At 48.4% G+C, this 27,903-nt stretch overlaps 1 protein-coding gene, 1 long non-coding RNA gene and 1 other non-coding gene across 4 annotated transcripts in view; 2 read left to right on the forward strand and 1 right to left on the reverse strand.

Annotated features, from left to right (window-relative positions):
* Positions 1-1,843: 1,843 nt before the first annotated feature.
* Positions 1,844-27,903, reverse strand: part of Ap3s2 (adaptor related protein complex 3 subunit sigma 2) — a 54,431-nt gene continuing 28,371 nt past the window's right edge. The window contains exons 5-6 of one of the 2 annotated variants that reach the window (XM_005006281.4): positions 12,787-12,894; positions 1,844-11,379 (exon numbers count right to left, since the gene is read on the reverse strand). In XM_005006281.4, the coding sequence (XP_005006338.1) occupies positions 11,251-11,379; positions 12,787-12,894 (237 nt within the window). In that variant the 3' untranslated portion in view covers positions 1,844-11,250. Of the gene's footprint in view, positions 11,380-11,477; positions 11,830-12,786; positions 12,895-27,903 lie in introns of those variants that run through there. The other variant, XM_013158653.3, reaches the window with a different exon arrangement.
* LOC111758506 (small nucleolar RNA U13) lies at positions 19,464-19,565 on the forward strand. The gene has a single exon (XR_002792690.1). It is a non-coding gene; the product is annotated as a small nucleolar RNA U13 (small nucleolar RNA).
* On the forward strand, positions 20,336-27,892 carry LOC134476379 (uncharacterized). Its single transcript, XR_010047963.1, has 3 exons — positions 20,336-22,473; positions 27,516-27,584; positions 27,758-27,892. It is a non-coding gene; the product is annotated as an uncharacterized LOC134476379 (long non-coding RNA).

Consider the following 27,903-nt stretch of genomic DNA (forward strand, 5'->3'; position numbering starts at 1 on the left):
GGCCACACCAAGGGCCAGCAGCAGAGTGACGTCACGTCACCCAAAGGGGAACACCACAGTTGTGCGTCTCTGAGGGTCACTCGGGCTCTGAAGGACTTATTATATGGGGGTTGTTGGAGCAGAAGTTTCTGGCTCCAGAATGGGAGTTCAAAGTGGGATCACCAACCCACTTTCAAGTGGGCAAGGATATGCCCAAGTGGTCCAGCCTCTGTGGAAATGTCACACTGGCCACCTCTGGGACATGGGATGTCTCAGAAAGGGCTGGCACTGGCTTGGGACCCTCCAAACATTTTTCTCCCTGGGGTAACAGCTCTGGGAGCTACAGCCTGCAGCCCCTCCAGGAACCCGCTGTGTCCTGAGATGGCCGAGACTGTGCCAGGCCCTTCCCATCCCCTGGCAGGCCAGCTCCTGGCTCCCCTGAGCAGGGTGGAACAGCCTGGAAGACACCACTCTCAGCCTGTGTGCTAGTCCCGACTCTTCAGGAACCATCTCCCCAAACTAGAGGTTTATCCTCCCGCCATTGCCGGGCCAGAAATTCCAAATCCCAGGGTCAACAGTGGGGGCTCCCTTGGGCTCCAGGGGGATTTTCTCAGGAAAATGACTCCAGCATTCTGTGTCCTGTCACTGCCTCTGTCTTCACAGAGTTCTCTCTCTGTAAGGACACCTGTCACTGCATTTAGGGCTTGCCCAGATATTTCCAGCTGATTGTATCTGCAGACAATTAACTTAATTACACCAATGACACTTTTCCAAATAAAATGAAGATCAGGCAATCACCAGGCTGATGAGGAGGAGGAGGACGGTGATGAGGATGATGGTGATGATGATGGTGACGGGTGTGGTTGTACACACCTGTGATCTCAGTACTTGTGAGGCTGAGGAAGGAGGACCATGAGTTTGAGGCCAGCCTGGGCTACTGAGTGAGACTTTGTCTCAGAGGAAGTGGACGTGTCTTTTGGGCCACCATTCAACTCACCACCCCCAGCAGAGTCCTGAACTTTCTTAGCCCCTCAGCAAGCCTGTGTCACATCCACAGCGACACGGCTCACAGGATGCACAGCCCAGCCCCACCCCAGCCTAGCCTCCCCTGCCTCCAGCACTGGAAAGAAAATCACCTAGTTCATTCCTGGAGGCTTCACCCTACTGGGCCACCCTGTGGGGCACCGGAGTGTGACTGGACTGGACCTGGGTGCCCGGTGCCCTCCCGTGGGCTCCTCTGTTCTGACAGCACCCCATCTCTGCCCATTGCCTGGCACATCCTGCCTGTCCCACACCTAGCAGACATGGGGCAGGCATCTGAGGTTCCCCATGCACACATCCAAGCTCACTCTCTTGCCCGAGAGCGCCAGTCCCAAGCCCCACCCTCAGCTGGTGGCACCAGGGCCTTTGGCCTCTCCGAGCCCTGTCTAGTCAGCACTGGACATGCTGGATCCTGCACTCTCCAGCCCACGCCCTGAACCCTGCCTTCGGGGAGGCCTTGCTGCATCACTGTCCCCTCCTGCCACCCAGGTGGCCCTCATGACCTCAGCAGTGCTTCAGCCTCACTGCCAGCTGCTGAATAGGCCATTTATGTGTGTATGTACAATGATTTGTTTTGTTTTTAGAGACCCAATCTTGCTACACCAGTAACCTAGGCTGTCCTGGAATTCCCGTGAGGTTCAGGGTGTGGTGACACACACCTGTGATCCCACGACTCAGGAAGATCACTGCGAGTTCAAGGCCAGCCTGAACTGAGACCCTGCCTCAAAAAGACAAAAATTAATTAGTTAATCTTTAAAAAGAAAGAAAAAAACAGGCAAAAATAATCAGACTGTTGCAGAATCCAAGAAATCAGAGAGACCAGTGGGGAAAAAGGAGGATTTATTTCCAGGATTTCACATGCACATTGACTCAGCCAAATTCATGTGCAAAGCGCTGGGCATTAGAACAAAGGAAAGGTTCTAGGTTTTAGGGGGGAGGGTTGTTGTTTTTTTCCAAATCCATTTTATTAAAAGATCAATAGAAAAAAAAAAAAGAAGAAGATGAGAAGAACTATAACAAAATTCCAAAAACATCAATCAGGGGCCAAGAATGGTACATATATTGAGCACTGTCTTCCCTAAATCACTCACCCAGAGCACAGGACATCAGCATGAGTCTGAACAGTACCAGCACAGATCTTTCCCTTCAGTGAACTCAGAGAAATCAGTGTATCTTAACTAACTTTTTATAAACATGTACATACACATACACGTTTTTTCTTTGCTTGTCACACTAATGAAACAATATGATGTTTACACATGTGTGTCTTATTTATTTCATTAATGAGTATGTGTTAAAGTTTTTGGCACAACAGAAAAACGAAAAGTACAAAAAAGATAAGAACAGGTTTATTGAGGACATGGAAAGGAGCACATATATGACCTCTGACCGGAAGTGGCCTCTGGGGCAGGCATTGATGATGTGTGAGGAACTGATTGGAATTTTCTTTGCATCCAAACAAAAAAGGGAGTTGCAATTAGGGCTGAAGAAGAAGGAGGAAATGGTAAGCGTTTTTGCTTTGGCCTTCCGCCTTTAGACCACCACCATAACTGTACTAATTTTAATTTATACTAGGGGAAGAACTTTTCCGTAGGTTCTCAAGGTGCATCCATTTACCTAAAAGCATCCAGTTTGTCGTTCTTTGTGGCTGAGTAGTACTCCATTGCATAAAAATATCACATCTTTTTTTATCCATCCCTCAGTCGATGGGCATTTAGGTTGTTTCCAAGACCTGGCTATTATAAACTATGCTGCTATAAAGTGGGTGCACACATATCACTGTGGTATGATGTCTTAGTTCCCAAGAAGGGGAGTAGCTGGATTGAATGGGACCTCTAGTCCTACTTTTTTGAGAAATCTCCACACTGATTTCCACAGTGGTGGCACCAATCTGCACTCCTACCAACAGTGGAGAAGGGTTCCTTTTTCCCCACAGCCCCTCCAGTATTTGTTACTGATTGATTTCTTGATAGTGGCCATTCTTTCTGGGAGGTTCTATTTTAACATTCGGCTGAGGAGGAGTGGGGGAGGGGCAGAGAAGCAAGACAAATCAAGTAATAGATTAGCCTTGAAAGGAGACGGAGCCTTGAGAGTCCAGTGAGAACATGAGGACAAACCCTGTTCACAGGACATAGTTGCCAATCTCATCTGCACCAGAATAAGAGGCAACAGGGACAAGCAAGGAGTTCCAGGAGGCTGCTCTTTACATCCTGCTGATAGAGGTCTCACTATGCAGTTCAGGCTGGCCTTGAGCTCACTTTGTAGCCCAGGCTGGTCTCAAACTCGCCAAAGATCCCGAGTGCTGGGATTACAGGTGTGAGCCACCACCTCCGGCTTTTCTAGGGACTTTCATAAAGCAAAAACCTGGAGGCAAGATGGTTCCAAAGTGGGGGGAAACAGGAACTCAAAGAGGGTGGGCCTGAGGTGGGACAGAACTAAGGTCAACCAATAAGATTAACAGTTCAGGTAAAACTGACGGAATCAGGAGCAGGGAACCAAGTCACGCAGCATGCAGGCCAGCTAACGAGCAGTGACTCTTTCAGTAGGGGGTTGGGATGACACTGGGCTTCCACATGGTGACCCTTACCTATTTAGAATGTGAGTCCTGATGTCCACGCTTAGGGTGTGGTTGCATTTGTTTGTCTTTTGTCTTGAGATCTGGCCCACAGTGGGAGGTGTTCTCCTAGGTTACTAGGTATCTGGTCTTCTGCACTGGCTCCTTGGAGGGCCCAGCCCAGCCTATGATATTTCTAACTAACTCAGCTGCCTGTAACATTGCTGCAATATATTAACCTCTTTTGTTTTAAAAGAAGAACAACATGCAGGCCACAGATTTACCCCCAATGGTGTAAAGCATTCATCCTGCCTGATTCGAACCTCGAAATGTGTCATCTCTGTGTATAACTACAAAGCAAGTCACAGGCAGTGCCTGGTGACCGAGGTGCAGGGAGTGTAATTCTCCCAACAGGGGCTACAATGTCATTGCATGCAGGCTGGAGACAGTGGGAGGGGCCTGCACACACTGTCCCATCCTGCTGTCCCTGGTGCCAGCCAGCCCTGCTCTGGCTGCCATCCAGCCCAGCCACCCCTGCTCCCAGGTTGGAGTTCCCCACGGGCACCTGGTTCATGACTATAACAGGAACTCAGGGATCAGTTAAATGCACTGGAGGTAATGAGGATCTCTTCCCTGGGGTACCTTCTTCCCAACAGCCCCACCTATTAACCTTCGTTTCCCAGTGCCTAGAGACTCCAGTCCACAGCCCCTGAATGCTTTCTCCTAAGCTGAGCCTCTCCAACCCTGGTCTCAGTCCATTTTTTGGTTTGGTTTTGAGACAGGCTCGCTATGTAGCTCAGGCTGGACTTGAACTCACTATGGAGTACAAACTGGTCTTCAACTCTCACTGATCCTCCTACCTCAGTCTCCTGAGTGCTGGGGTTACAGGCATGCGCCACGATGCCTGGCTGAGTTCTTTGGCTTCCCTGGCCCCTCCGGCATGTGCACCTGCCCTCCTACCCACCCTGACTGTCCCCCTGCACAGACACACACAGCCACGCTGACCTCCCTTTCTGCTCTCTATACTCAGCTCCTCCCAGCTAAGTTATTTAAAAATAATATAGGCAGTCAGGGCTGAGGCCCTGGAAAGTTCAGTGCAGAAAACAACTGTGACTGGAGGGGAATTCACTGAAGGCCAGGCTCAGGGAAAGAGGATCCACACGCTTCCCTGAGGGGTGAGCAGCTGTGGTTGATACTCTGGAAGGTGCCAATCACGCTGGGGTGGGTACCGAAGCTCTTTACCCTTTCCTTAAGAAAAGTCCTTGTCCGCCCCACAGGTGTGCTTGCTACACGACTTGTTGCACAATTTGATTCGCACTTAATCAGTATTATCTCAGCCACTGTACTTTTTTTTGGAGGGGTGGTACTGGGGATCCAACTCATGACCTCGAGCTTGCCAGGCAGGCACTTGTGCCCCTGAGCTAAGCCCCGGCCATATTGTGATCTTACAGGTTCTCCACAGCTTTGTCCCTCTCACACTCACCTTATGGCTTCTCATCGGATCAGTATTACCTGAGTGACTGTACTTGTAATCCTGTTAGGTGACTACAGTTTTGTCCCACCTTAAACCCTCCTCATCTTGTAACTTTGCTCAGTAAACACCCTTGAGAAGTGGTGGCAATGGCCAACCCACTTTCCGGTCCCCTCTGTTTCTCTTGGGCAGAAGTTTTTTTTCTTTCAATGAATTCTTCCTAATTTCCCCTATTCCTCAAATTTATTCTTTGATTTTAGAGAACAGGAACTTGGCAATTTGGACATCTAGCAGGTCAGGAATTTCTGTCCCCTGTATCACCATGGCCCTTGGCTCAGACCAGGCCTCTGTTATGCAGGTCACCTCTATCTCTCCCGCCTGTCTTCTCTGGGTCATACTCCATGCCCAGCAACAGCCCTGCAATCCTGCCAATCTTAGAATGTCCTCCACACCTATCGCTCACCATCCACACAGTTCCATCCTGGTTTGGTCTGGGCCAAAAAGGGGCTCCTCACTGGGCCAGCAGCCCTCATTCTGAGGCTTCTCCAAAGGCTTTAACTGCTGTAGGGTGGTGAGATGGGACAGAACCCAGGCTTAGGCTTAAAATGGGATGAGAAGATGGGAACTAGGCCACCTCGGCACTGATCAGGGACAAGCAAGGGCCACCCAGGAGGACCCACAAGTCTGGGGAACTATATGACCCAAAGACAGTGCCTGGCCTGGAGCCTGTGGCTTCTCTGAGGTGACATAACAAGAACGGGTGGTGGTCTAGGGTTTGGGGGCTCAGGGGCTCGGGGCAGGGCTGGCAGGAATGTCCCGTTGCAGGTGCTCCCTGTGCCAGACTCGGGCTGGGGTGCCAGGCAGAGTTTGGAGCCCTGGGATTCCCTTGTCACTATGTACCTTAAACAACCACTGGGCTGGGTGGCAGCCCTAGGGCCCAGGCATGGGAAAGGGCAGAAGCACCTAGGAGGGGATCTTGGCAGGAAACTCTCGCCCTCCACTGGTGATTCCAGGACAGGGTGGGAGCTGCTTCCTGTGGGTGACAGTGCAGGCAGTGGTGGCCTGCAAGAGTGTCTAGCGATACTGCCCAGCCCTTCGGAACAAGGTCTAGAAAAGCTGGTATTGCTTGGCAGTGCAGATCCTAGCTGACTCTGGTGTAGAGTGCTTCTCTAACAGGAATAAGGCTCTTCCCAGGCCCGCATGCTGCTGCTTGGGGCTGGGGAGGCACCAAGGGAAGCCTGGCAGGTGCCTGGTGTCCTGCACCTGAGAGGCACCAGGAGGGCATCTTCTTCTCCGGCTGTTGAGGGGCAGTAGAAGAGTGCTAGGCTTGTGGCTCTCTCTTGGCACCAGTTTGCCACCGGCATCAAAGGGCCGGAGAAGGTATGGGAAGGCTGCTGTCCCCTCTTGCACCGTGCTTGAGGAGGAGGCGGCACACTGAGTCCAGAACCCCAAGCCTGGTCCCTCCGCCCTGACTGGTCAGAGCCTGGTTGGTGCAGTTCGGGAAACAGACAGCCCAGGCGTGTGATCTTTCTGTTTTACCATGGTGCAGCAGGAACTGTACTCCTACTGTGCTTCCCCGAGCCGCTGACCTGCAGAAAGATCCTCTGTCAGGCTGTGGTGGCGAGCGGCTCGGGGCAATCGCTGAGCTAACAGTGCGGGGAAAACAGCATGCCTCTGCTGAGCACCGGGGTGTTCTGTATTCCTCTGCTTTTTCAAGTTAGAATGGCTTTATTGGGACATAACCTCATCCTAACTCAGGAAGGGTCTGTACTGTGAACCTCAGCTTGGTTTGGGAGATGCTGGGCACATCTCTGAAAATAGTCCCTGGGTTCTCTCCCATCACCTAGCTGTACCACCAGCTCACAGGCTTGCAGAGGGCAATGGCCTGCCTCGGCCCAGGCCTGGGAAGCTGGGGTGTGGGGAGATGGCCCTGAGCGGCACTGGAAGGTGTGCTTGGAGTCCCTACGGGATCCCCTCAGCCGGGGCTGCTTGGTCACAGCTCATCACATGGGTCCTTCCACTAGGAGGAAAAGAAGTTCCAAGGCCCTCCCCCGCCCCGCACTTGTGGTTTCACCAGTCATAGCCTTGTTCTTCTGACCAGGAGCCCTCTTTACTGGACAGGAAGTTTCACTTCCGCAGGCCTGTGCCACCTCCCCTAGAGCTCCACACAGTGCCCCTGGCCCTGGCATGCCACTGAGGGGACCAGAGCAGGGACCAGTATCACCACTGTTCCTTGGTTGCCCTCATTTCTCTTGAGCCACAGATGTGCCTTCTCACCACTTCCTGGGACCGCAGGGGACAGTCATCTGCTTCCTCAGTTCGCACTCCCTCTGCGGAGCGCCTGGCACTGCAGCAGCTGGGGCTCATCCCTGGCGGCCTCTGGCTGTGTGCGCACCTGGCTGGTGGCCCGCCACACTCCTGCCCAGTGTCTCCACGGCAGACCCTGCCACCACTGGACCGCACTACTTGCCTAGGGTTTTGGTGGAGCAGCTGCAAACCTGCTAAGGGTCATCTCTTCCTGCCCCCATACGTGACTGCACGTTTCTCTCTCCCCTGCCCACAGGCCAGGGACTCTCTGGTCCCTGACTGTAGCACTCACTACCATGCCCCAGCGTCTGGGATGGACAGGCATTTCCCCCCAGGTATTTAGGGAACCGAGGCTAACACATTCACATCCAAACTGGATCCCTCCTCTCTGGGCTGTGCTCCTACTTGGGAGCACTTTGTCACCTTTGACCCTAGTTCACTCTGCCTCCCTCCTCTCCTATTCTCCACAGCCACCAGTGGGCCTCCCCACCTCCTGCTCCCAAGGCCATTATCCTTGTTCCCAAGGTGCTGAGTGCAGGGCCGGAAAGCATAGGCTAAGAGAGACTGAGAACGTGCTACCTCTGCCTTGGTCTTCACATGCTAAGCCTTATGCAGCGGAACAGGCAAGAACTGTCGGTGGGAGCGGGTATGTAGCACCGGATGAGATGAGTCCTCCGCGGGCTCACATCCTGCAAGCGGGCACTAGGCCACAACTCAACAACCCAAACACATGGGCAGGCCAGGCCAGGCCAGGCAGTGCCAACACTGGGGTGCTGGGCGGGCCCCTGCTCCCTGGAAAGGATGGCTGGCTCTTGGGCTGAGGTTAGCTGCCACAGCTAGCTGGAATGTGACTCGCTCCCAGGACACTGTGCTCTCAGTTCTGATAACAAAGACTCAGGGGCTTAGGTTTTTAGTTCTTGACGTTGGAAACCCTTGTGGCTACCAGGCTGGGAATCCTGCAGCACAGTCTGGTGTTTTCTTACAATGTGAACCTCAACAGCATCTCTTCTCCCTTTTTTTTGAAAGGAAAAACTGAAATAGGAAAGAATTTCAAGTCTTTTGGAAAGGAATCATTATTTGCCTGGAAATACCTGCCCAAAGGCCATTGTCACCAGCCCACTTGTACACTAGGTCCACCCGTCCCACATACAGTCCTTCAGGGCTCCCAGGAGGGCAGAAGCCTTAAGCTTGAGATGGCCATGTGCTCATCAGTGGATGACAGAGCCCTCTGGGCTTCTCACACTTCCTGGCTTAGTGGTGCATTTACTGGGAAGCCATGCCCAGGTGGACTTACTAAGGCTGCCCTCTACCAAAGTCTGGGCCACTGGTTTAGCCAGTAACCTGGTCCTGTTGTGTCCCCCTGGCTCCTCTTCTGGTGAAACTGGGGTCATATACAGCATCACTAAGCTGGATCTGGGGTGGTGGAGGTGGAAGTAGAGGCCAAGGAGGGTTGGCTGTGCGTGTGGCAGAGGGGGGACGTAAGGAGGACTCAGATCCACACCATAGCCAGGCTGTAGGAGGTGCACGGTGGAGCCACGTAGGGTGGGAAGTGGGTCTATCCTTTAGATTCTCCGTATGTCTCAGCCACTTGCTGACTGGCTGCTGGTCAGGCAACCCTGTCCCAATATGCAGAGCCTCTCAGATGCTCATGACAATGGGAGGAAGCAGCGCCCTTTGAGCCTGGCCTTACCAGGCACCTAGAAACGGTGTGACAGGACAGATGCTGGGTAGCGGCGGTGCTTGCTGAACACCCAGTGTCCTACACCACCTGGGAAGCCCAGGGCCAACCACAGGAAACCCAAACCCAACCCCTACGCTCACCACTGACACTGCTCAGCAGCAAACACTGTTTCCCTTCTCCAAAAAAGGAGAAAAAGAAAGATGCTGATGGGCACAGCAGCTAAAAAGCCTGGCTGGATTTGCAGGAAATTTCAAGCAGGTAATGAATGAATACTGTGGCTTGTCCAGAGGGCCTGAGTTCTCCAAATGAAAAGCCAGTATGAAGCTTTCTGCTACCTGCAGGGACAGTGTGAGGGGTGCTGTCTGGATGTTCACTTTCACATCGATGGGGCCAGTTAATGGTTTTGGAGAGCACGGGCTCTCAGCCACGCACCAAAACTCTCAGGAAACCCAGTCACAACTGTGCAGCAGCATACATGCAGCCATGACAGGAACAGTGACTCGGGCCTCACTCTGTGACCCTCAAATAAAAGGTAGCACTCTGGGCCTTAGTAGTTAGGTGGAGGTACGTGGGGACCCTTCACCTCTTAATCTAGGTGTGCTTACCAGCTACCTTAGGAAACCAGGCCTGTTTTCATCCGTTTTTGAGAAGCTATTAGATCTCTTTGAGCCTGTCTCCTTAACTATAAAAAAGGAGATAAAATTGAGAGGAGACATCTTAAACATACAGGGAAATCTCAGCTTTGTGAGCAGCAAGAGCAGGTTGCACTGCTTCTGAACTACTCTTCAGAGTTTACTCTGCAATAGGGGCTAAGAATGTCTGCCTTACGGCATCAGAGGATCTCACAGAAGATGCAAAGTAAACACTACTTTTTTTTCCTATTAGTTTTATTACTACTTCAATGGGCTAAAATGTCTACCCCTCAAAAAAGTGGTGCACACACCTGTGATCGCAGTACTCGGGGGCTGAGGCAAAAGGGTTGCTGTGAGTTCAAGGCCAGCCTGCACTACATAGCAAGATCCTGTCACAAAAAACCCCAAAACTCAACTCCTTCAAATGAGGAAATCATTTACCTCCCCCCCTTCCTCCCACATGAGGCTGCCTACTGTCACCTGCCAAGAAACTGGTCACCTAGAAGAGCAACAACGAGAAGCTGCGGAGAGCAACAGACCCAAACCACAGGAAGCACTGCTCAAAACTGCCAGCTCTGTGGACCCTGCACATGGCACCTGCCCTGCCACTCATCAGGAGGCCTGAGGAGCCAGTGTGCGAGGCAGCGCGAGCCTGTCCCTGAGACCTGGCCTACCAGACCGTGTGCAGCAAGAGGCCTGAGTGTGGTGGCAGTCCCAGCTCCACGTTAGCCACAGGAAGAAGTCGTCTCATCCCATCTAAACATTTCCGGGTCTCCAGAGCCTGCTCAGTCCCTGAAGGAACTGGATGTACTCAGAGCCCAGCCCAGGGAGGGCGCAGCTGGTGTCCTGCAGGTCCAGGAGCTGCATGGTGGCCCCTGCTCAGGCTTTCGTGCTCCAAATCCGAGACTGGCGGCACTGCATTCCCTCCTGGTGTGGGGAGACTCCTCATTCACGACACAGCAACTGAGCCTCTGCTTCCTGAGGGGAATATATTTTAAACCCTACAGACACAGGGTCCCTTTCTCCCCAGGAGGACCTCTGTGGCACGGTGAGGAATGTGGCACTGTGCACCGGGCTTATGCTATGGATTCCTCCTGCACACAGACACCTGGGAGGACTGAGCCAGGACTACAGGGAAGGGGAAGATGTCCTCTGCGAGAGGTGGCAACCAGAGAGCTTGCATATACAAAAGGATTCTAGGTAAAAGGGCCCCAGCAGAGCCAGCAGGTGGTTGCAGGCCTCATGAATCCCACTCCATTACACACACAGAAGGGCTGGCTCCTCCTCCTGGACCTCAGGAGCTCTGACGCTGAGGAGGAGGAGTCAGAGAACGATGTCAATCCATGAGGGAAGCAGACAGACAGAGACAGCCTGCGAGAGAGCATGAGCATGAGAGCAAAGGTGCAGGTGGCATGGCACAGATCCCGGCTGGCAGAGGGCTGGGGTGCACGGAAGCCTGGTCCACTCCTCCCACACACAGGAACCGGGCCACAGCCTGACACTTCTAAGGCGCCAGCAGGTTCTGCTTCCGGCTTGCCTGGCTTTGCTTGTTCTAAGAGATTCCAGTTTGGCCCGAGCCTCGCCTTCAGACAAACTGAGACAGGTTGGGCACTTTGATGTTCAGGTCGCCAATGTTGATGTTCCGCGGGATCTCAGGCAGGTTGATGTTTTTTACTGCAGACACAGCGCGCGCAGGGGCTGCAGAAAGGCCACCCTGAGGAGAGAGGAGAGGTGAGTGGGGGACACACTCTCCGAGCCTGCTGCTGGTGCTTCACAAACAAAACACACAAAGATGGAGGAGACCGAGAACAATTCCAAACAGACACACATGACTTTTAATTTTTCCTCCTTGCTCCTCAAAGGTAGCCAACAAAACAACGTCTAGGACAGTGGGGTTCAGCATGTGGTCCATAGCCCGCACTCCGGTCAGACTACAAGCTCCTCAAAGGCGGGCTTGCGTCATATGTCACAGCTTCAGAGTCCCAGCAACTGACGGTGTGTGGCCCATGGAAGGGCCCAGTACGTGCTGGTTGGAATAACCTGAGATGGTTTATCCGAGTCAGAAGAGGGATCAAGGGTACTTTTCTGGTTATGAAACCAAGCAAAACCAAACCCTTTCCTCAAGAGACTATCTTGCAGACAAGTGCAACGTCACGGGGAAATTCTGAAAAGGAAAAGGAACATCACAGCTTTAGGGCAACTGTTTGCCAATTAACACAGGATGGAAAAGGCTGGCTTTGGAAATGTCACATGGTGGACACAGAGGCCCATGTCCTGCCCCGCGTTCACTCCCAGAGCGCACAAAGGGCGGGAGTGGACAGACTCTTCAAAAAGACTCTTCAAAATCATTTTTTCCTGACTGACTGCTTTCAGGACCCTGACTCTGTCCCACTCTCATCCAGCAGATCTGCTTCCCCTGCTTCCAAACCCACAGCTCTGACTCACTCCTAACCTCAGGGAGCTCCCCAGCCCGCCTTTCTGAAGGAACTCGAGCTGCCCAAGAGCTGCGGTCTAGAAAAGCTTCCTCAGCAGCCTGCCAGTCCTCACAGAAAGAGGAGTCCCAGAGCAAAGAAACTTACGCCACTCAGACAGTCAGGAGGTAATTTGTTCTACTCCTTCTGCACTTGTGGAGGCACATACCTGTCACCACTGTCCTCGGTATAGCTGAGGGACTGAAAGATCTTTGGGACCAACTTTCCCGAGAGCTTCTGTATCAGCCCAGCACCACGAGAGGGTGGGCGGTGCTCGGTCTGTGTAAGCCTGGCCTGATGCGACTATGCCAGCTTTTTACAAGCCTAACCAGAAGTAAGGAAACTGCCAACCAGGAAATGGCTGCTTGGGACAGCAGATTCACACAGTAGACAAACTTGAAAACCACTGCGGAGAGGGGAAGGGGACTCCAGGTCCCTCTAGGGAGTGTGCCGCCTTTAGAGGAGGAATCAGAAACCACGAACACCAGCCAAAGCTTCCCAAGCCAGAGCTGTATACCCTCTGCAAATCATCCAGCTCTGATGGACTCTAGGAAGAAAGAAGGTGAGCGGACACCACCTCCAAAGGTGCCGCAATCCCCGCCTGCCCTGGGCATCTGCCCAGCAGACCAAGCAGATGGCCCCAAACTCACCTCCGACTTCTCCAGCCGGCTCTGAGCATCCATCTGGGCCACGATCTCATTCATATTGGTTTCTAGCACCATCCCGCCCATCACCACCTCCTGGAGGATGTAGTGGACCTGCAGGGAAGTAGACAGACGGCGGGCAGCACAGCTGCAGGGGCCAGGGTCAGGCCTGCTTGGCCTCCTCTCCTGCAGATGCAGAGTGGTCAGATGTGACAGTGGGCTTTGATTTACAATTTAGGCCCTGAAGGCCCTGGCATAGCCACCTCTCCAGTGAAGTGATGAGGGGTCCTTCCTGTCCCCCAAGTATCACAGCCAGAATGTCTTCTGCCAGCACCAACAGAGGTACCTGGCTGCACTCAGGTTCAGTGAGAACTTGGAGCTCTGCCATCTGTCTACAGGGTACTGTGGAGAAATGCTCTTGTTGCTGTTTCTGCCTCCCCAGGACTGCCGTGGGAGCTGGCTGGGAGAACTAGTGTGGAAAGCAACTTGGCTGGCTCTGCCCATGCTGGGTCCCACGCAGGTTGTGATGGTTTTCATCGCTAATTTCACCATCATCAGTACTGGCTGGCATTACGTTGGCCCTCATATTTCAAGTCAAATCTATCAACATGGGCTCTCCGGCACTTTAGTCAAACTGGGAAGAGAGCAAGTTCCACTTTCCGTGGCCAGCTAAGTGCCCGATTATTGGGCTTGTCCCGTGGAGGTCACAGGATGGCTGGAGAAGGCAGGGCACCTTACAGGACTGTGTGACACTTGCAGCTGGGCTCCAACCTCACAAAAGTGGGGAGAAGGATTCGGGTAGATTCGGGTGCCTCCTGATGCAGGCAAGTTGGGGCTCCTGGTCTGGCTGGGATGGCAGCTTTACATGAGAGGGAGCTAAGGACAGGCTTCACGCTTCCCAGCAGGGCAGTGGCAACATGAGCCAAATACCCGGTGGGCTGTCCTATGCACTGTAGCATGCTTCTGCTCTCCATGCACAAGATGCCAGCAGCACCTCTCGCCGATGACAAACCACGATGCCCAGATAATGCCAAACATCTCCTGGGAACAAACGCACTGCAGCTAAGAACCACTGGAATGGACAGAGCGCAGCTTCCGTTTCCTCTGCCGTCAGTGAAGATGCTGTGCATGTGTGCATTTGACCATGAGGTTTTCTGGCACATGGACCAGGCTGTGAACTTGTGGCGATCCTCCTGCCTCCATCTCCTGAGTGCCGGGAGTACAGGTGTGCCCCTACACTGGTCACTGGTACTTCCTATTTTGTCCACAGTAAGTGGAAGGAAAAAGCTGCTACCTGTGACCAGGGTGTCCCCTTTGATCTTGGGGGCAGTGTTAAGGCAGGTGTACCCCTCACACATGCCCAGGCTGAGCCTTAGTAACCACTTTCCGTTTACCCTCATGAGGAGTCCTACATTTTATACACTTTCCATTATTCACCTATGTGCAAATGGAAATTTGATGTCGAGAGTTTCATATTTACATAATTTAAACTTTCACACAAAACTGGTTTTAAAACTACTCCCCAGGGGACTTCATAGCTTCCACTTTTCCATCAAGATGCAGTTCTTTAGGGGCACAAATTGTGTGCAGCTCCTAAGGAAATTACAAAGGGAATCATCGTAGTGATCAGGAAGTCCCCTTCTGAGGACACATCCAGCAGAAGGGACACAGGGTGCTGGGGAGCTACCAGCACAGCGAGCCCTCAAGAGCAAAACCGTGGGAGGGACTCAGGGCCCACTGCTGGATGACTGGGTAAACAAAGCAGCATGCACACATACGGAACAGTCCTCAGACTGAAGAACAAGGAAATTCTGGTACTTGCTAGGACACAGATGAACCGTGAGACCACTAGGCTGCAAGTCATACACAGTGACAATTACGGTAGGATCCCTCTTCTACCTGGGGATATCGCTCAGCAGTATAAGCACCTGCCTGGCAAGCGCAAGGTCCTGAGTTCAAATTCCTGGTACTATAAAAAAAAAGTTAAAGATCACTCTCATATGAAGCACACAGCAGGCAAACTGATATGGACAGAAGGTAGAATGCTGGTGTCCAGGGGCTGGGGAGGGAGATGTGAGCAGGTTGTTTTCTAACATGAAACTGATGGTGCATGATGGTGCTGGCTACACAGCAGTGGGAATGCACCCAGGGCTGCGGCACTGTTAAGGTAGGAACAGTGGAGACAGCACACTACGCTAAGACTGTTCTACGGGGATTTAAAAGAGAAAGAAATAGACCTGGCTATTAGTGCTTATTCCTTTGGTGTAACCAACCAATTGGGTGGAAGGTAATACTTGCTGAGTATTTTCCATGTGCCAAGTACTTTGTGTACTTAATTCTGTAACCTTTGTTTTGTGTAGGAGTAAAAGCTGGTAAGACTCTCTCGGGGTCCAAGATCTCAGGAGCAGGACTGAGTGCTGGATCCAGGGTTCAACGCGGCGTGTCGCGGCGTGTCTTTTTTTGGCCCTATTCCTCAGCTCTGGAGACTCGGGGCTAACCTGGGCCTCACTTCTCTCTCAGCACGCTGGTCCAGGGGCGTTATCTCCAGGGACCCCGGAAAGCTGGTTCAGAGGTCGGAGGTGGGTGGGGCTCGGTGACCACCTGCCTCCACCACTGCCAGCAGGGTGTGTGCGCTCACAGTCCTGCCCCTGTGCTCTTGCGTGCCCCCCTCTTCAGATCTCAGGGCTTCACAGTTTGGGGACCTTTGGGAACTGCAGCTCCTCAGAGGTCTTTCACTGTCTTTCTCACTTTCCAAAAAAAGGTCAGTGTTTTCAAAAGCCATCCAAATATGTTATAAATGCAAGGAGAAATAAAATACAAACTCCATTTTCAGCAAAAATAGAACACAACTCAAATTCCAGACCCAAGGACATGGAAAAACTGTCAAAAACAGGGAGCTAAGGCAAGGAATCTACAAAAGGACACCGGAAGGGTGACTGGAAAGATGGCAGTGAGGCTCGACACTTAGAGGGGGGAAAGTGAGGGCTTCTTGCCTCACCTCACCCATGCAGAAGATCACTGCTGCAGGAATTGGACAGAGACGGGGGAAGGCAGGAGATAGGGGAGAACACTGGTGTCCTCACCGTCAGTGACAGAATCCATGCACAGCATCTACAACTGACAACTCAAGTAACAAAGATATGTTTATTATGACTTGTTACTCCTCTGCCACCAAAGTCCAAGCCTACCATCATTGGCATGCATAGTAATAGTAATAATAATAACAACAACAACAATTATTATTCTTATTTTTGGATTTTTGAGACAGGGTCTCACTATGTAGCTCAGGCTGATCTTGAACTCATGGCAATCCTCCTGTCTCAGCTGGGATCACAAGTGCGTGCCACCATCTCTGGCTTTTTTCTTTAAATAAATGAATCTTTTTTGGAGATAAGTCTCACTGTGTAATTCAGGCTGTTCTTGAACTCAGGGCAATACTCCTGCCTCAGCTTTCTGAGTGCTGGGATTATTAGGTGTGTGCCACCATGTAATAAATGAAATTTTGAAAGCCACAAGTAGGGTCAAGACGATTTCATCTGCTGGTTAGTGTTCAATGCCATTATTGCACAAAACACCTATAGCCCATCAGCCACAATCGCCAGTGTGCCTAAAGGAGAATCCCACAGGGTGCAGGGGCACACACCTGTAATGCCAGCACTTGGGAGGCTGAGACAGGAGGATCGTCATGAGCTTGAGACCAGCCTGGGCTACACAGTAAGTTCAAGGTCAGCCGGATTTACATAGTAAGACCCTGTCTCAAACAAAAGAACCCCAACAGTTATGAAGCAGGAAGTGGAGGATCCCTCCGAACTGTTAGGACCTCTGTACCTCTGATTGCTGCTGTGCCTAAGCAGAGGTTAAACTTCCTGTCCTTTTAAGCATTCACCCTCCCGAAGGATTCACCTTCATTTTCACAGAACCATCCTCTCCTCTCACTCCTTGCTTACCTGTATGTTAGTTAATAAATGGTATAATCACAGCACCAGCACAGGGGCACAAACAGATCTGCCAATGCCACACCCACCCTTTGTTACACACAGACCCCACTGATGTCAGAAGCGAAGGATGTGTGAAACTGTGTGATCCATTTCCACTAGCTGAGACGTGGCCTGAGAGACAGAGGTGTTTGAGTGGAGGAGAGAGGACCCGAGAAAGCTGGCAGGGTTGCACATGGATGTGGGGGGCCTGCAGCCAAGAATCCACACTTAACCAGGCACCCAGTGACCTAGACACTGCTGGAGGTCAGGCGGGCACTGATGGGCTGACCTTGAGGATGCCCAGGCAACCTAGGTAAATACCTGGAGGAAGGATGGAAGGGATGCACCAGGCCAGCAGAGCAAGGCTGGGGAAACAGAAATCAATCACATGGATGGTGCTCAAAAGAATTTATAGGAATAAAAGACAGCAAAGAGACAAGGTTTTCCTGAGAAACCCAGCCTCTCAGAACACATACTGAGCAAATATGAATTATCAAGTACTAATTCAGTTTTCCACTAACTCAGGAACCATCTAAAATGATACTAGCAGAATTTGGGGGGGGTAAAGTTGGTACATCTTAGATATACACAATGCTAACATTCATCTCAGGGAATTTGTACCTGTATATGATCTCTCTCCTCTTTTTTTGGTCTTTTTGAGACAGGGTCTCGCTATGCTGTTCAGGCTGGTCCCGAGCTCACTTTGTAGTCCAGGCTGGTCTGGAACTTGCAGTGATACTCCTGCCTCAGCCTCCTCAGTGCTGGGGTTACAGGCATATGCTACTATACCCAGCTTACAGGATTATTGAGTCTTTTTTTATTTCTATTCCCCTCCTTCAACCCCTCTTCTCTTCATTAATAAGTTTTGTTTCCATTTTTCCCTTCTATTTTCTTTTTTCTTGTCCCTTCCTTCCTTTCACCCTTTCCCCTGTTTCCCTTCTCCTTTGAATACTTTCTTCCCACTTCCCTATATGTACTATGTATTTTGGTCCTTATTTATACTTTTAGTTTCTGACATCAAAAAAACAATGCAATATTCATACATGGGTGTCCAATTTACTTCAGTTAAGAGTATGGTCTCAAGGTGCATGTATTTTACCTAGAAATGTCTCAAGTTTATCCTTTATGACTGAGTAGTGTTCCGCTTGTCTTCTTGTTACTTCTCTCTCGCTGAGACAAAATACCATCCCCTGAAGTTGAGGAAGGACAGGTTGATTTAGCTCACAGCTTACTGAGTTTTCAGTCCACACTTGGCTGGCTCAAGGCAGAGTGGCACATGGCAGAGGGTGGCAGAAAACAGCAAAAGCAACAAGAGCAAAAAGGGAGGGGCACAGAGAGAAGACTCTCTGCCCTTTAGATTGTACACAGGCCACACCTACAATCCCAGCGTTGGACCATGGATCAGTCACAAATTCTAGATGCACCCCCACATGACTGTATGAGGCTTGGGGGGCATTTCAGACACAAACCCTAACACCACACATAAAAACCGCAGATCTTCTTTATTCACTTACTGGTTAATGGGCATATGCACTGTTTCCAAGATTTTGCTATTTTAAATTGTGCTGCTATAAACATGGATGTGCATACATTGCTGTGGTATGATGCTTTTAAAATTTTTTTTTTTTTTTGTCTTTTTTTCATTTTTATCGGTACCAGGGATCGAACTCACGACTGCCTGCTTGCAAGGCAGGCACTTATGCCGCTGAGCTAAATCCCCAGCCCCGATGCTTTTAATTCTTGTGTGAAGATAACAAGAAGAGGACTAGCTTGGTCAAATGGAAACTTTAGTTGTAGTTTTTTGAGGAATCTCCACACTGGCCTCTAGCAGAATTTATTCAGGTACGTTTGTTAACAGAGGTACTATTGATTTTTTAGTTCTTGGCAAATCCAATGGTGATGTGACCCAGAAATAATCACAACCAGGAAGCTTTACTGAACATAAAGATTAAGATAATCCAAAAGAGATCAGTAGGACAGCTCTCCTTGTCCTTGATACAAGGAAAAGGCAAGGAGAAGAAATACTTAGAGTGGTGCATCTGAGGTGTTTTTTTGTTTGTTTGTTTTTGGTGGCCCTGGGGAACTGAAGCAAGGCCTCTGGATACTAGGCAAGAGCGACCAGCTGGGGGGGACTTACACCCCCAGCCCTGCACGTGAAATTGTAAGAGGTAAAATGTCAGGTCAAAACTGATATTTCCTCAAATCACATAAATTTATGACATTTTAAGGAGCTAAAGTTGGTGCTATTAGTTTTGTCTTATTTAAAATTTTCTCTTAAAATCTTTCAAAGCAGACAAGGACAGGAAAGATTGCAGTCAGAATGCTGATTCCTCTAAAGACAATCTAACCTGCTGCCAAAACTCTCCTCTTCTCCCTACATACCTGGACATCTGTGACCTTTCAGTTTGTTTGTTTTTTTTCCAGGAAGGTGTCACATGTCCCCCCCTCCCCTGAAGGTCTTTGACTGTAACTAAATGCACTACTTTGGCTCTGCTTTCTTTCTGTCAGGAGAGAGTAACTGTTGGGAGACCTTCCCTTTCTCATTCGCTAGGGGCAATGTGAATGTCCCAATCAAGAGAGGAACACATAGGTTGGTATTCATGTCTTCTGTGACTCAGTTTACTAATAGATGAAATAGGAAGAACACACAAGGTGTGATCGACAAATACAATGAATTTTAAATGTTTTAAAAGGTATTGTGTGTTGATCCTCAGGTTCATAAGTGTGATGATTGGGTGTTCAGGCTCCATGCATGACATGTGCCTCCTTTGAACCTTATTATGACATCGGCACATTACCCATCTGACATAAAAAAAAATAAAATAAAAGGGTATTGTGTGGCTGGGGCTATAGTTCAGTGGTGCAGCACCTGCCTGACAAGTGCAAGGTCCTGAGTTCAATTTCCAGTACCTCCCCCCAAAAAACTGCAGTTAGGTGTGGTGGCACACATCTGTAATCTCAGCACTCGGGAAGCTGAGGCAGAGGACTGCCATGAGTTTGAGGCTAACCTGGGCTATGTAAGTGAGTTCAAGGCCAGCCTACACTACATGGTGAGACCCCATCTCAAAACACAAGAAGTATTGCAGTAAAAGACAAATTACTATGAATCTTCCTTGGCTTGGAACACACTTATCCCATTGTTCTTGTTACTTTCTAAAGCAGTTCTAGGAGCCTTCTTTCATGTATATCTTTAGCTGTTCTATTGTGGCTGCTTCAATTTCTTGAATTGATTCAAAACAATGACTTTTCATGGTCTTATTGACTTTAGGGAAGGGCCAGAGGTCTTCAAGTGCCAGACCTAGTGGGTAACGTAGATGAGCATCACTACCTACATTTAGGAGCCCGCCTTACCCCTGGATGCTATTTAGCAGCAGCATTTGCCATACTTTTGATCATGGCTTATAAAGATACTCATGAAGGAGGACTTTCAGAATTGCTTCGGGTAAGTGTGTTTGAAGTGAGGGAGAATATTTTAAGGGAAATTAATAGCAATAAATTTTAAAATTTAAACATTCACTGCCAGGCACAGTGGTATACAACCGTTATCCCAGCACTCTGGGAGGCTGAGGCAAGAAGAGTGCAGGTTCAAGCTAGCATGAACAACTTAGTAAGACCCTGCCTCAAAAAAAAAAAAAGGGGGTGTTGGGACATAGCTCAGCGTGGAAGCCCTAGGTTTAAGCCTCAGTGTCACGAAAACAACAACAACAAAATTCACCATATATTTTGATCAGGTGTATGCTGATTGCATACACCTTGCATCTGGTGTATGCTGATTTAACAGGGCTTAGGGCCAACTATAGGACTCCTGGAGAGTTGGACTCTCCTGAAGAGCTTAAACCATAAATTCTATAGCCAACAAAAGTCTGATCAGCAGCCACTGTAAAACACACTGAAACTGGAAAATGAGATTAGACAGCATCAGAGAAAGGGGGATAAACAGGCTGTCTGGGGTGTAGCTCAGTGATCTTGTTTGTTTGTTTGTTTTAGGTTTGGGTCTCGCTAAGCAGTTCAGGCTGGCATTGAACTCACTTTATAGCCCAGGATGGCCTTGAACTGGCAGCAATCCTCCTGCCTCAGCCTACCAAGTACTGGGATTATAGGCATGAGCCACTACGCCCAGGATCTGAACTACCTTCTGTGCCTCATGCCATCCTGCTTAGTTCTGTAAAAATCAGACACAGTCTTCCAGTTTGAGGCACTAAAACCCAACAAGTGAAACAACCAAATTCAAAAATGGCTAACAAGTCCTCTCTAGGCTGTGTTAGCACCCTCTGCTTGGGGACACTACAGAGAGAGGCACAGTTCAATGTGTGGTCACACCGTTTTCACTGTTGCCTCTTCTCACTGACTACGCTTCCTGGAGAGCAGCTTGGTTACCTGTCACCTTCTTCCCCAGTGCCCAGGGCTGTGCCCTGTGCTGTGCTCTGTGCTTGACAAGTGAATGGGATAGGTGTTAGTGAAATGGACAGAAGGGTGGGCTTGAAGGTCCAGGTTCCCCCAGCAGGGCCTCCCAGTTTGGCACTAGGAAACATGCTCTACTGTCTAGGACCCAGCATTAACCTTGACGGATAAAGGAGATTAACAGGAGCTACTAGCTTCCTAACAGGCTGACAGTCTCAGAGGAAAAAGAAAATCAGTTTGAGACACAGATACATCTTGGGAACCTGGCTCTGACTGCTGGAGGCGGAGACAAGTCTGTGTCCAGGTCAGAGGGTGCAGGAGCTTCCAGGGTTCCATCCTGGGCTACATATCTCAGTGAAGTCACAGGAAGTTCTGAATCTAATCCCATATCAATAGAAACTATCACTATAAATAATCTACTTTCTGGAGCCTGAAGATAATACAAGCGTAAGCAACACTGAAATTAGTCTTCTTCCCTGGTAAAAAACAGTCTCCAAAGCTTTAATTATTCATGTTCTAGAAGCTTAAAGCATTAAACTTATAATGACTGCACTTTCCCATAGAGACAATGTCAAGCTCTCAAGTCAGCAGCTCACAAAAGACAATTTAAATCCTTCATGTTACTGAGGTGTGGTAGCAGGGAAAAGCCCCGCAGCTACATCTTACTACAACTCATGCTGTTTCTACAACAAAATGTAGTTCTCTGTCAGGATGACAGGACCCCATCTAGCACAACTTCCTCGGCAGAGAGAAACACAATTCTCCGAGATGGCAGCGGACGTCAGTCATACCACACCCCAACTTTCATCACATGGACTTTGGCACTGAAGACAAAACCTGCTGGGCCACAAAACACAGAGGTTCGCACTCCACTGTCTATCACACCCTCCCATCTGCCCTAACATGATTGCACAGCAAAACTCTAGCCAGGAAGAAAAATGCACAGTCACAGTAACTGTATTAGACAATTAGGAGGTGTACTGCATATCACTCAAGTCTTTTTTTTTTTTGGTCTTTTTTTTGAGACGGGGTCTCGCTATGCAGTTCAGGCTGGCCTTGAGCTCACTTTGTATCCCAGGCTGGTCTCAAACTCCAAACGATCCTCCCAAGTGCTGGGATTACAGGTGTGAGCCACCACACCCGGCTATAACACTCAAATCTTAAAAAAGGATTCCAAATCACTGACAAGTGAACAAGTCTACTGAATAAAAAACTAAACACTGGGAGGAAGAGAAAAGTCAGCACCTCCAGAGAATCAGCAATGCTAGCTGTGATCGGGAGAATCCAACAAGACGACAACTGGTCAGCCTTTCCGGTAAGCTGTGCAGGCTTCCAGGAAAAGAAAAGTCAGCGCCTCCCGAGGGCCTACTGTCCCCCGGGACTGAGTCCACATCTGTACCCCTCCTTCCCCGTAAGCAACCCCTAGCTGGTTCGGAGGTCCGGCTGAGTTGACAGCAACTAAGGCACATAAAGCAACCAAGTGCTTATGTTGTCTGGTTGATTTTTCAGGCCTGGGGCCAGAGGTCTGAGCATCTCTTGGAAAGATGACAGTATGCAATACAGCAAATATGGGATTCCCTTCTATCTTGTCTTTGAAACCCAATATTGTTCTGTTTTGCTTTGTTCTGACTGTTTTACTTTATTCAATATTCTGTTTTGATTGGTTTTATTGTGTTTTGTTTTTGGTTTGATTTTGCTATATCTGATGGAATGGACAACTATTGTGAAGATAACAAGATACACTATGGTAGCTACGGTTGTTTTCCTAGTATCCTGTTTTGAAGTTCTATACCAATTTTGCGGCAATGTTTCAATTGGCTTCATTCTGTTTTGTTTTGTTGGATTTTACTATCTTTAAAATTTAAAAAAAAAAATTAAACCCCAAACACCAATGACCGAACTTTGCTATCCTTTCTTGGTTTGGCTGGTTTCATCAGTTCCTGTAACAGGTCTTCAGAGATTGAGAGAAGAGATCCCTGGGGGATGGGCACTTTCTTAGCTGTGCTGGAGGGTGTGGTAGCTGTTAAGTTGCCAAAGATTAGGGGCGGACTCCGCAATAACTGCAATAACGGGAAGAGAAAGTCACTTGAGAGTCATCTTGGCCCCAAGTCAGGCTCTAGTTCTCATTTGTTCATATTAGAAAAATAAAATGAAATCGGGAGTGGTGGCACGTACCTCTAACCCCAGGACTCTGGGAGGCTGAGGTGAGAGGACACCAAGTCCACCCAACCTGGGTAATTTCATGACTTAGTGAGACCCTGTTTTCAAAAAAGAAAAAAGAAAAATCTTTCTCAAAGGGGAAGGGGATCAGGAGGGATGGGAGAAAGGGAAAAGATGAACGACAAAAAAAGGAATTAAGATGGGTTGAGCACCTGCACAGACTCCACACAAGGAATGTAAACATTACACACTACATACACGTTCTAATTACACAATTAATTCATAAAAATTAAATGCAAAGGTCCGGGGATGTAGCTCAGTACAAAGGCCTTGCATTCAATTCCCAGTGTCCACAAAAAATAAATACAAAAAAAAAAGCACGAGGCGGTAGAAAAACACCCGCTAAAGACCAGGTACATGTGCCTGCCCGCCCCCCCACCCCCACCTCCACCCCCACCCCGTTCTCCCTCCAATGGCCCAGGTTCCAGCAGGTTTAGGATGTGGAAACACAGGCTGCTCACATTCCTATGGCTGCCCATGCATCTCCCACCTAAAAACGAATGTCTGGTCTGGTCATCAGACTCTACCAGTTGGCTGAGTGGCTGTGCATGGACCAGAGAGGACTCAGAGAAGTACCAGGCCCACTCAGCCTCACTGAGAAAGTGGCCTTTGAGCCAAGGAGAAAAAAGAATGTGTGAACAGTTAAACAGTAAATCACTTTCTTTTTTTTTAGAGACAGGGTCTCACTATTTATCCCTAGCTGGCCTCTAACTCACAGTGATACTCCTGCCTCAGCCTCTAGAGACTGGAATTATAAATGTGTGCCACCACACACAGCTCCTCCAAGTTTTTAAATTTATTTATTTATTTTTAGTTTTTTGAGACAGGGTCTCGCTGTGTGGCCCAGGATGGCCTTGAAGGTACTATGTAGCCCAGGTTAGTCTTGTACTCACAGTAATCCTCCACCTCACCCTCCCAAGTGCTGGAATTTACAGGCATGTGCCACCATGCCCCACTTTTTAATGGAAACCTTTGAAAGTATATTACATACTCCTACGTCATCTAAAACAGCATATTCTGTTTAGCTTTGGATTTTTTTGGCATGTGTTATTAGCATCAGTTGGTGATGTTGCGATGTGTCCAGGGACTCCCAAGCACAGCGTTCTGGTCCTGAGGAGCTATGCTAAAACACCAGGCAGGCAGGCCAAGAAAGCACCCTCCTTAGAGTTCTTTCTCCTTTGCTTGCTAATTTAATATCTCCTGGACCACTTTTATGGTCTTCCTTGGCTTCATATTGGACATTTTAACTTTTCTCTACACATTGTCTTCTTGTCATGAAATTCCACAAGGCAAGATCTCTAGCCCTCAATTTGTTCCTCAATCTCTCTCTCACTCACATATTCACCCACTGATAAGGGACAATGAGTCCATCTAGTGAATCGCACTTCACACAGGTGTGAGCCCTAGATTTACAGAGTAAGATGCAAACTATACAACTCCACGTCTCTTAAATAGCACATACAGGCCAACATAGCTAATTCTTCCTTTAGCAACAGGAATGGCTCCTGCTTTAATTTTTTGGGTTGGTTATTTTTTGAGAGTCTTGTGTGCTCCCAGGCTGACCTTGGATTTGTGGCCATTCTCCTGTCTCAGCCTTGCAAGTGTGGGGGCTAAGAGCCCAGTTAGTATTTACTTTTTTCCTTTCAGTTGGCTTGTTAGGACCTGCATAGGCTGAAGGTTGATTGTAAGCTTCAGAACTCTTCTCAGCATTCTAAGATGCTCATGAGACGCACGCACAGGGCAGCAGCCACAGAGAAGAGCAGATCCAGATCTCCCATCTCACTCACCCCAGGTGCACACTGGGGGAGCGAAGAGTGAAATCGTCCACACTTGGAACTTCTCTTTCTTGCTTGTGCAGATGTCAAAGCTGAGTGAGTTAAGTGTGTACATGTGACCTCGCTGACCCACTGCACCAAGGTATTAGGTTCAGGCACTCACCGGCTTCTACCTAAAGAATATGTAATCTCCAAGAACATCTATTTTCAAATATATTTAAAATCACAGAACATGAAGAGGTGGGAGGAGGAAGTGAAGATAAAATGTGAACCCTGTCCTTGGAATGCCTGAAATCAAGGAAGAAAGATAAAACACGAGCAGAATTCATGATAATAAAAGGAAGGCTATGATACGTACCATGACCTAAGTACAAAATGCTGCATTAGCTCACAGGAGGGGCAGGGCCCTGAAACTACTGGTGGACAGAGGAGGCACCGAGCAGAGGGAACGGCAGTCACCTAGCAACTCAGGAATTATTCTTCATGTGCCAGAATTGTTTTTCTTTTCTTTTCTTTCTTTCTTTTTTTTTTTTTTTTTTTTTTTTTTTTGACAAGAGTCTTGCTATGTAGTCAGGCTGGCCTTGGATTCACTGTGCAGCCCAGGCTGGGCTTGAACTCATAACCATCCTCAGCCTCCCATATTCTAGGACTGTGTGCAACCATCCCCAGCCTATGAAGGATTTTTTAGTAAAAGCACCATTTAGTTATATGCCCATTAAATATGAACATTTGACTAGAGCAAAGTAAGTTCACTGCACATTATTACTTCCCTTTCTTTAAAAGCAAAACAAAACAAAAATCCCCAAATTCTTATTAGGAGTTAGCGTTCTCTGTGCCTTTTGCTGGGGGCAGTGTGGGGATGAACCCAGGCCTCAGGCATCCTGAGCAGTCTTCTGCCACTGAGCCACGCCCTAATGTATTCTAGCAAGACGTTGCTTCTTTATAGCCTACTGCTTCGTCTTCTCTCATCTCAAATGCCAAACAGGACTACGGGTTACAGAAAGTGCTCCAGACCTTGTCTTTTTATTAAATGTTTATCGGGGCGGAAAGAGACAATATGGTAACTACTTTTAGGTCAGTATTATCTGGTGGTGAAACACTATTCTGCTTAAATGGTTATGTTTTGATCTGTGCTGTTTCGTTGTTATGCCCTCTTTTATCTCAATCTCCACTCCATTATTTACTTTTTTATTTTTATCCTTTTAATTAAAGGAAAAAAATAGCAGGATATATTATAGTAACCCACTTTGACTTTCTATTATCTCAGTTTAAAGCCCTGTATTACTCTCACCATCTGGTTTTTAACTGATGTTCCCCTATTCTGTTTTGCTGGATAGTATCAGGTTCGAAAATTTAGGCATCAGCTGTGAAGATAATGAGATTCATTATAACGCCCATTCTCGTTGACTTTTATCTATTTTTAAAGACCTACAATGTCTCCAATGTTTTGGTTTTGTCGGTTTTATTCTTTACTGTTTTGTTCAATTGTATTGTAACTAATGATATAGGCAATTCTATTAGAGATAGCGGGAGGCATTATGGTAACCATTGTTGATCACCTTGTATTATGTTTTCACATTATCTATTATGTCCACCCTTTTGACTTGACCGATTCTGTTCTGTTATATCACATTTGGTTTTACTCTCTTCCAAAAAAGTAATAAGAACCATGGGAGCAATGAAACCCAAAATGTGTAAAATAGTCATTGTACAAAAGAGAGGAAAAGAAAGTGCTCTATACTATATAACTGCATGTATATTTAAGTGTATAAGATAGAAAATGATATCACCGAGTCTTATTGGATCATTGAACAGAACTGTTTGCAGTATCATTGATGGAATGTTCACTTTACAAGCTTTAATTTTGTGACTTAAACAATTATTTCTAAGATGACAATATGTAATCCATTAACTAGTGATTTCCTACTGTTCATTTTTTTTCTGCAAATCTGTATAACTTGTACCCTTTCTCTGCTTTTTTTTCTTTTCTCCTTAAATAAAATTAAAAAAAAAATGTTTATCGGGGAACAGAACAGAACCCATATACATCTTCCTCCATGCTCAGCCTACTTAAAGCAGGAAGGGATACTACCGATGCTGCTGTGCAGTGTAGGGGAAACTGCAGGTCCAAAATCAGAGAGTCAGCTCTGAATTCTGGCTCTGTCACTGAATAGCTGTATGATCTTGGAGAAACTGAGGCTTCCTAGCTCTAAATCTCAGTTGGTTAACCTGTAAAGTGGGGAGAACCACACTGAGTAGTGCCAGGTTTATCCATCCCACCCCAGTGCCGGGGATTGAATCCCACGCCTTCACACTGAGCTACATCTTAGCCTTTTTGTTTTTATTTTTTATTTTGAGACAGGGCCTTGCTCAGGCTGGATTTGAACTTATGATCCTCCTGCTTCAACTTCCTATATTGCTGGAATTACAGGTATGCCATCACCACATTCAACTACCAGGCTATTGTAAGGAATAAAAAAAGATGCAAGAAACAAAAGACACTGTAGTTACTACATGCCTGACATTTAATAAGTATGTGACTTGTAGTTAATTTGGCAGTTATAATCAAACTATCTTATCCAGACTCTTTCTTTGTCTCTTGAGGGAGTACAGATCCTTCAGCTGGTTGACAGAGATCCTTCAGCATCACTGAAGAGAGCTCACTGCTGATCCCAGCTGTCTGGTCCCTGGTGAGCAGCAGTGACTGGCAGGGAGCCCAAATGTGTATCAAACTATTGCATCCAATGGCC

This window comes from Cavia porcellus, unplaced genomic scaffold, assembly GCF_034190915.1.
Source record: "Cavia porcellus strain 051 isolate PalLab524CR breed Dunkin Hartley unplaced genomic scaffold, mCavPor4.1 scaffold_6, whole genome shotgun sequence".
Lineage (NCBI taxonomy): Eukaryota > Metazoa > Chordata > Mammalia > Rodentia > Caviidae > Cavia > Cavia porcellus.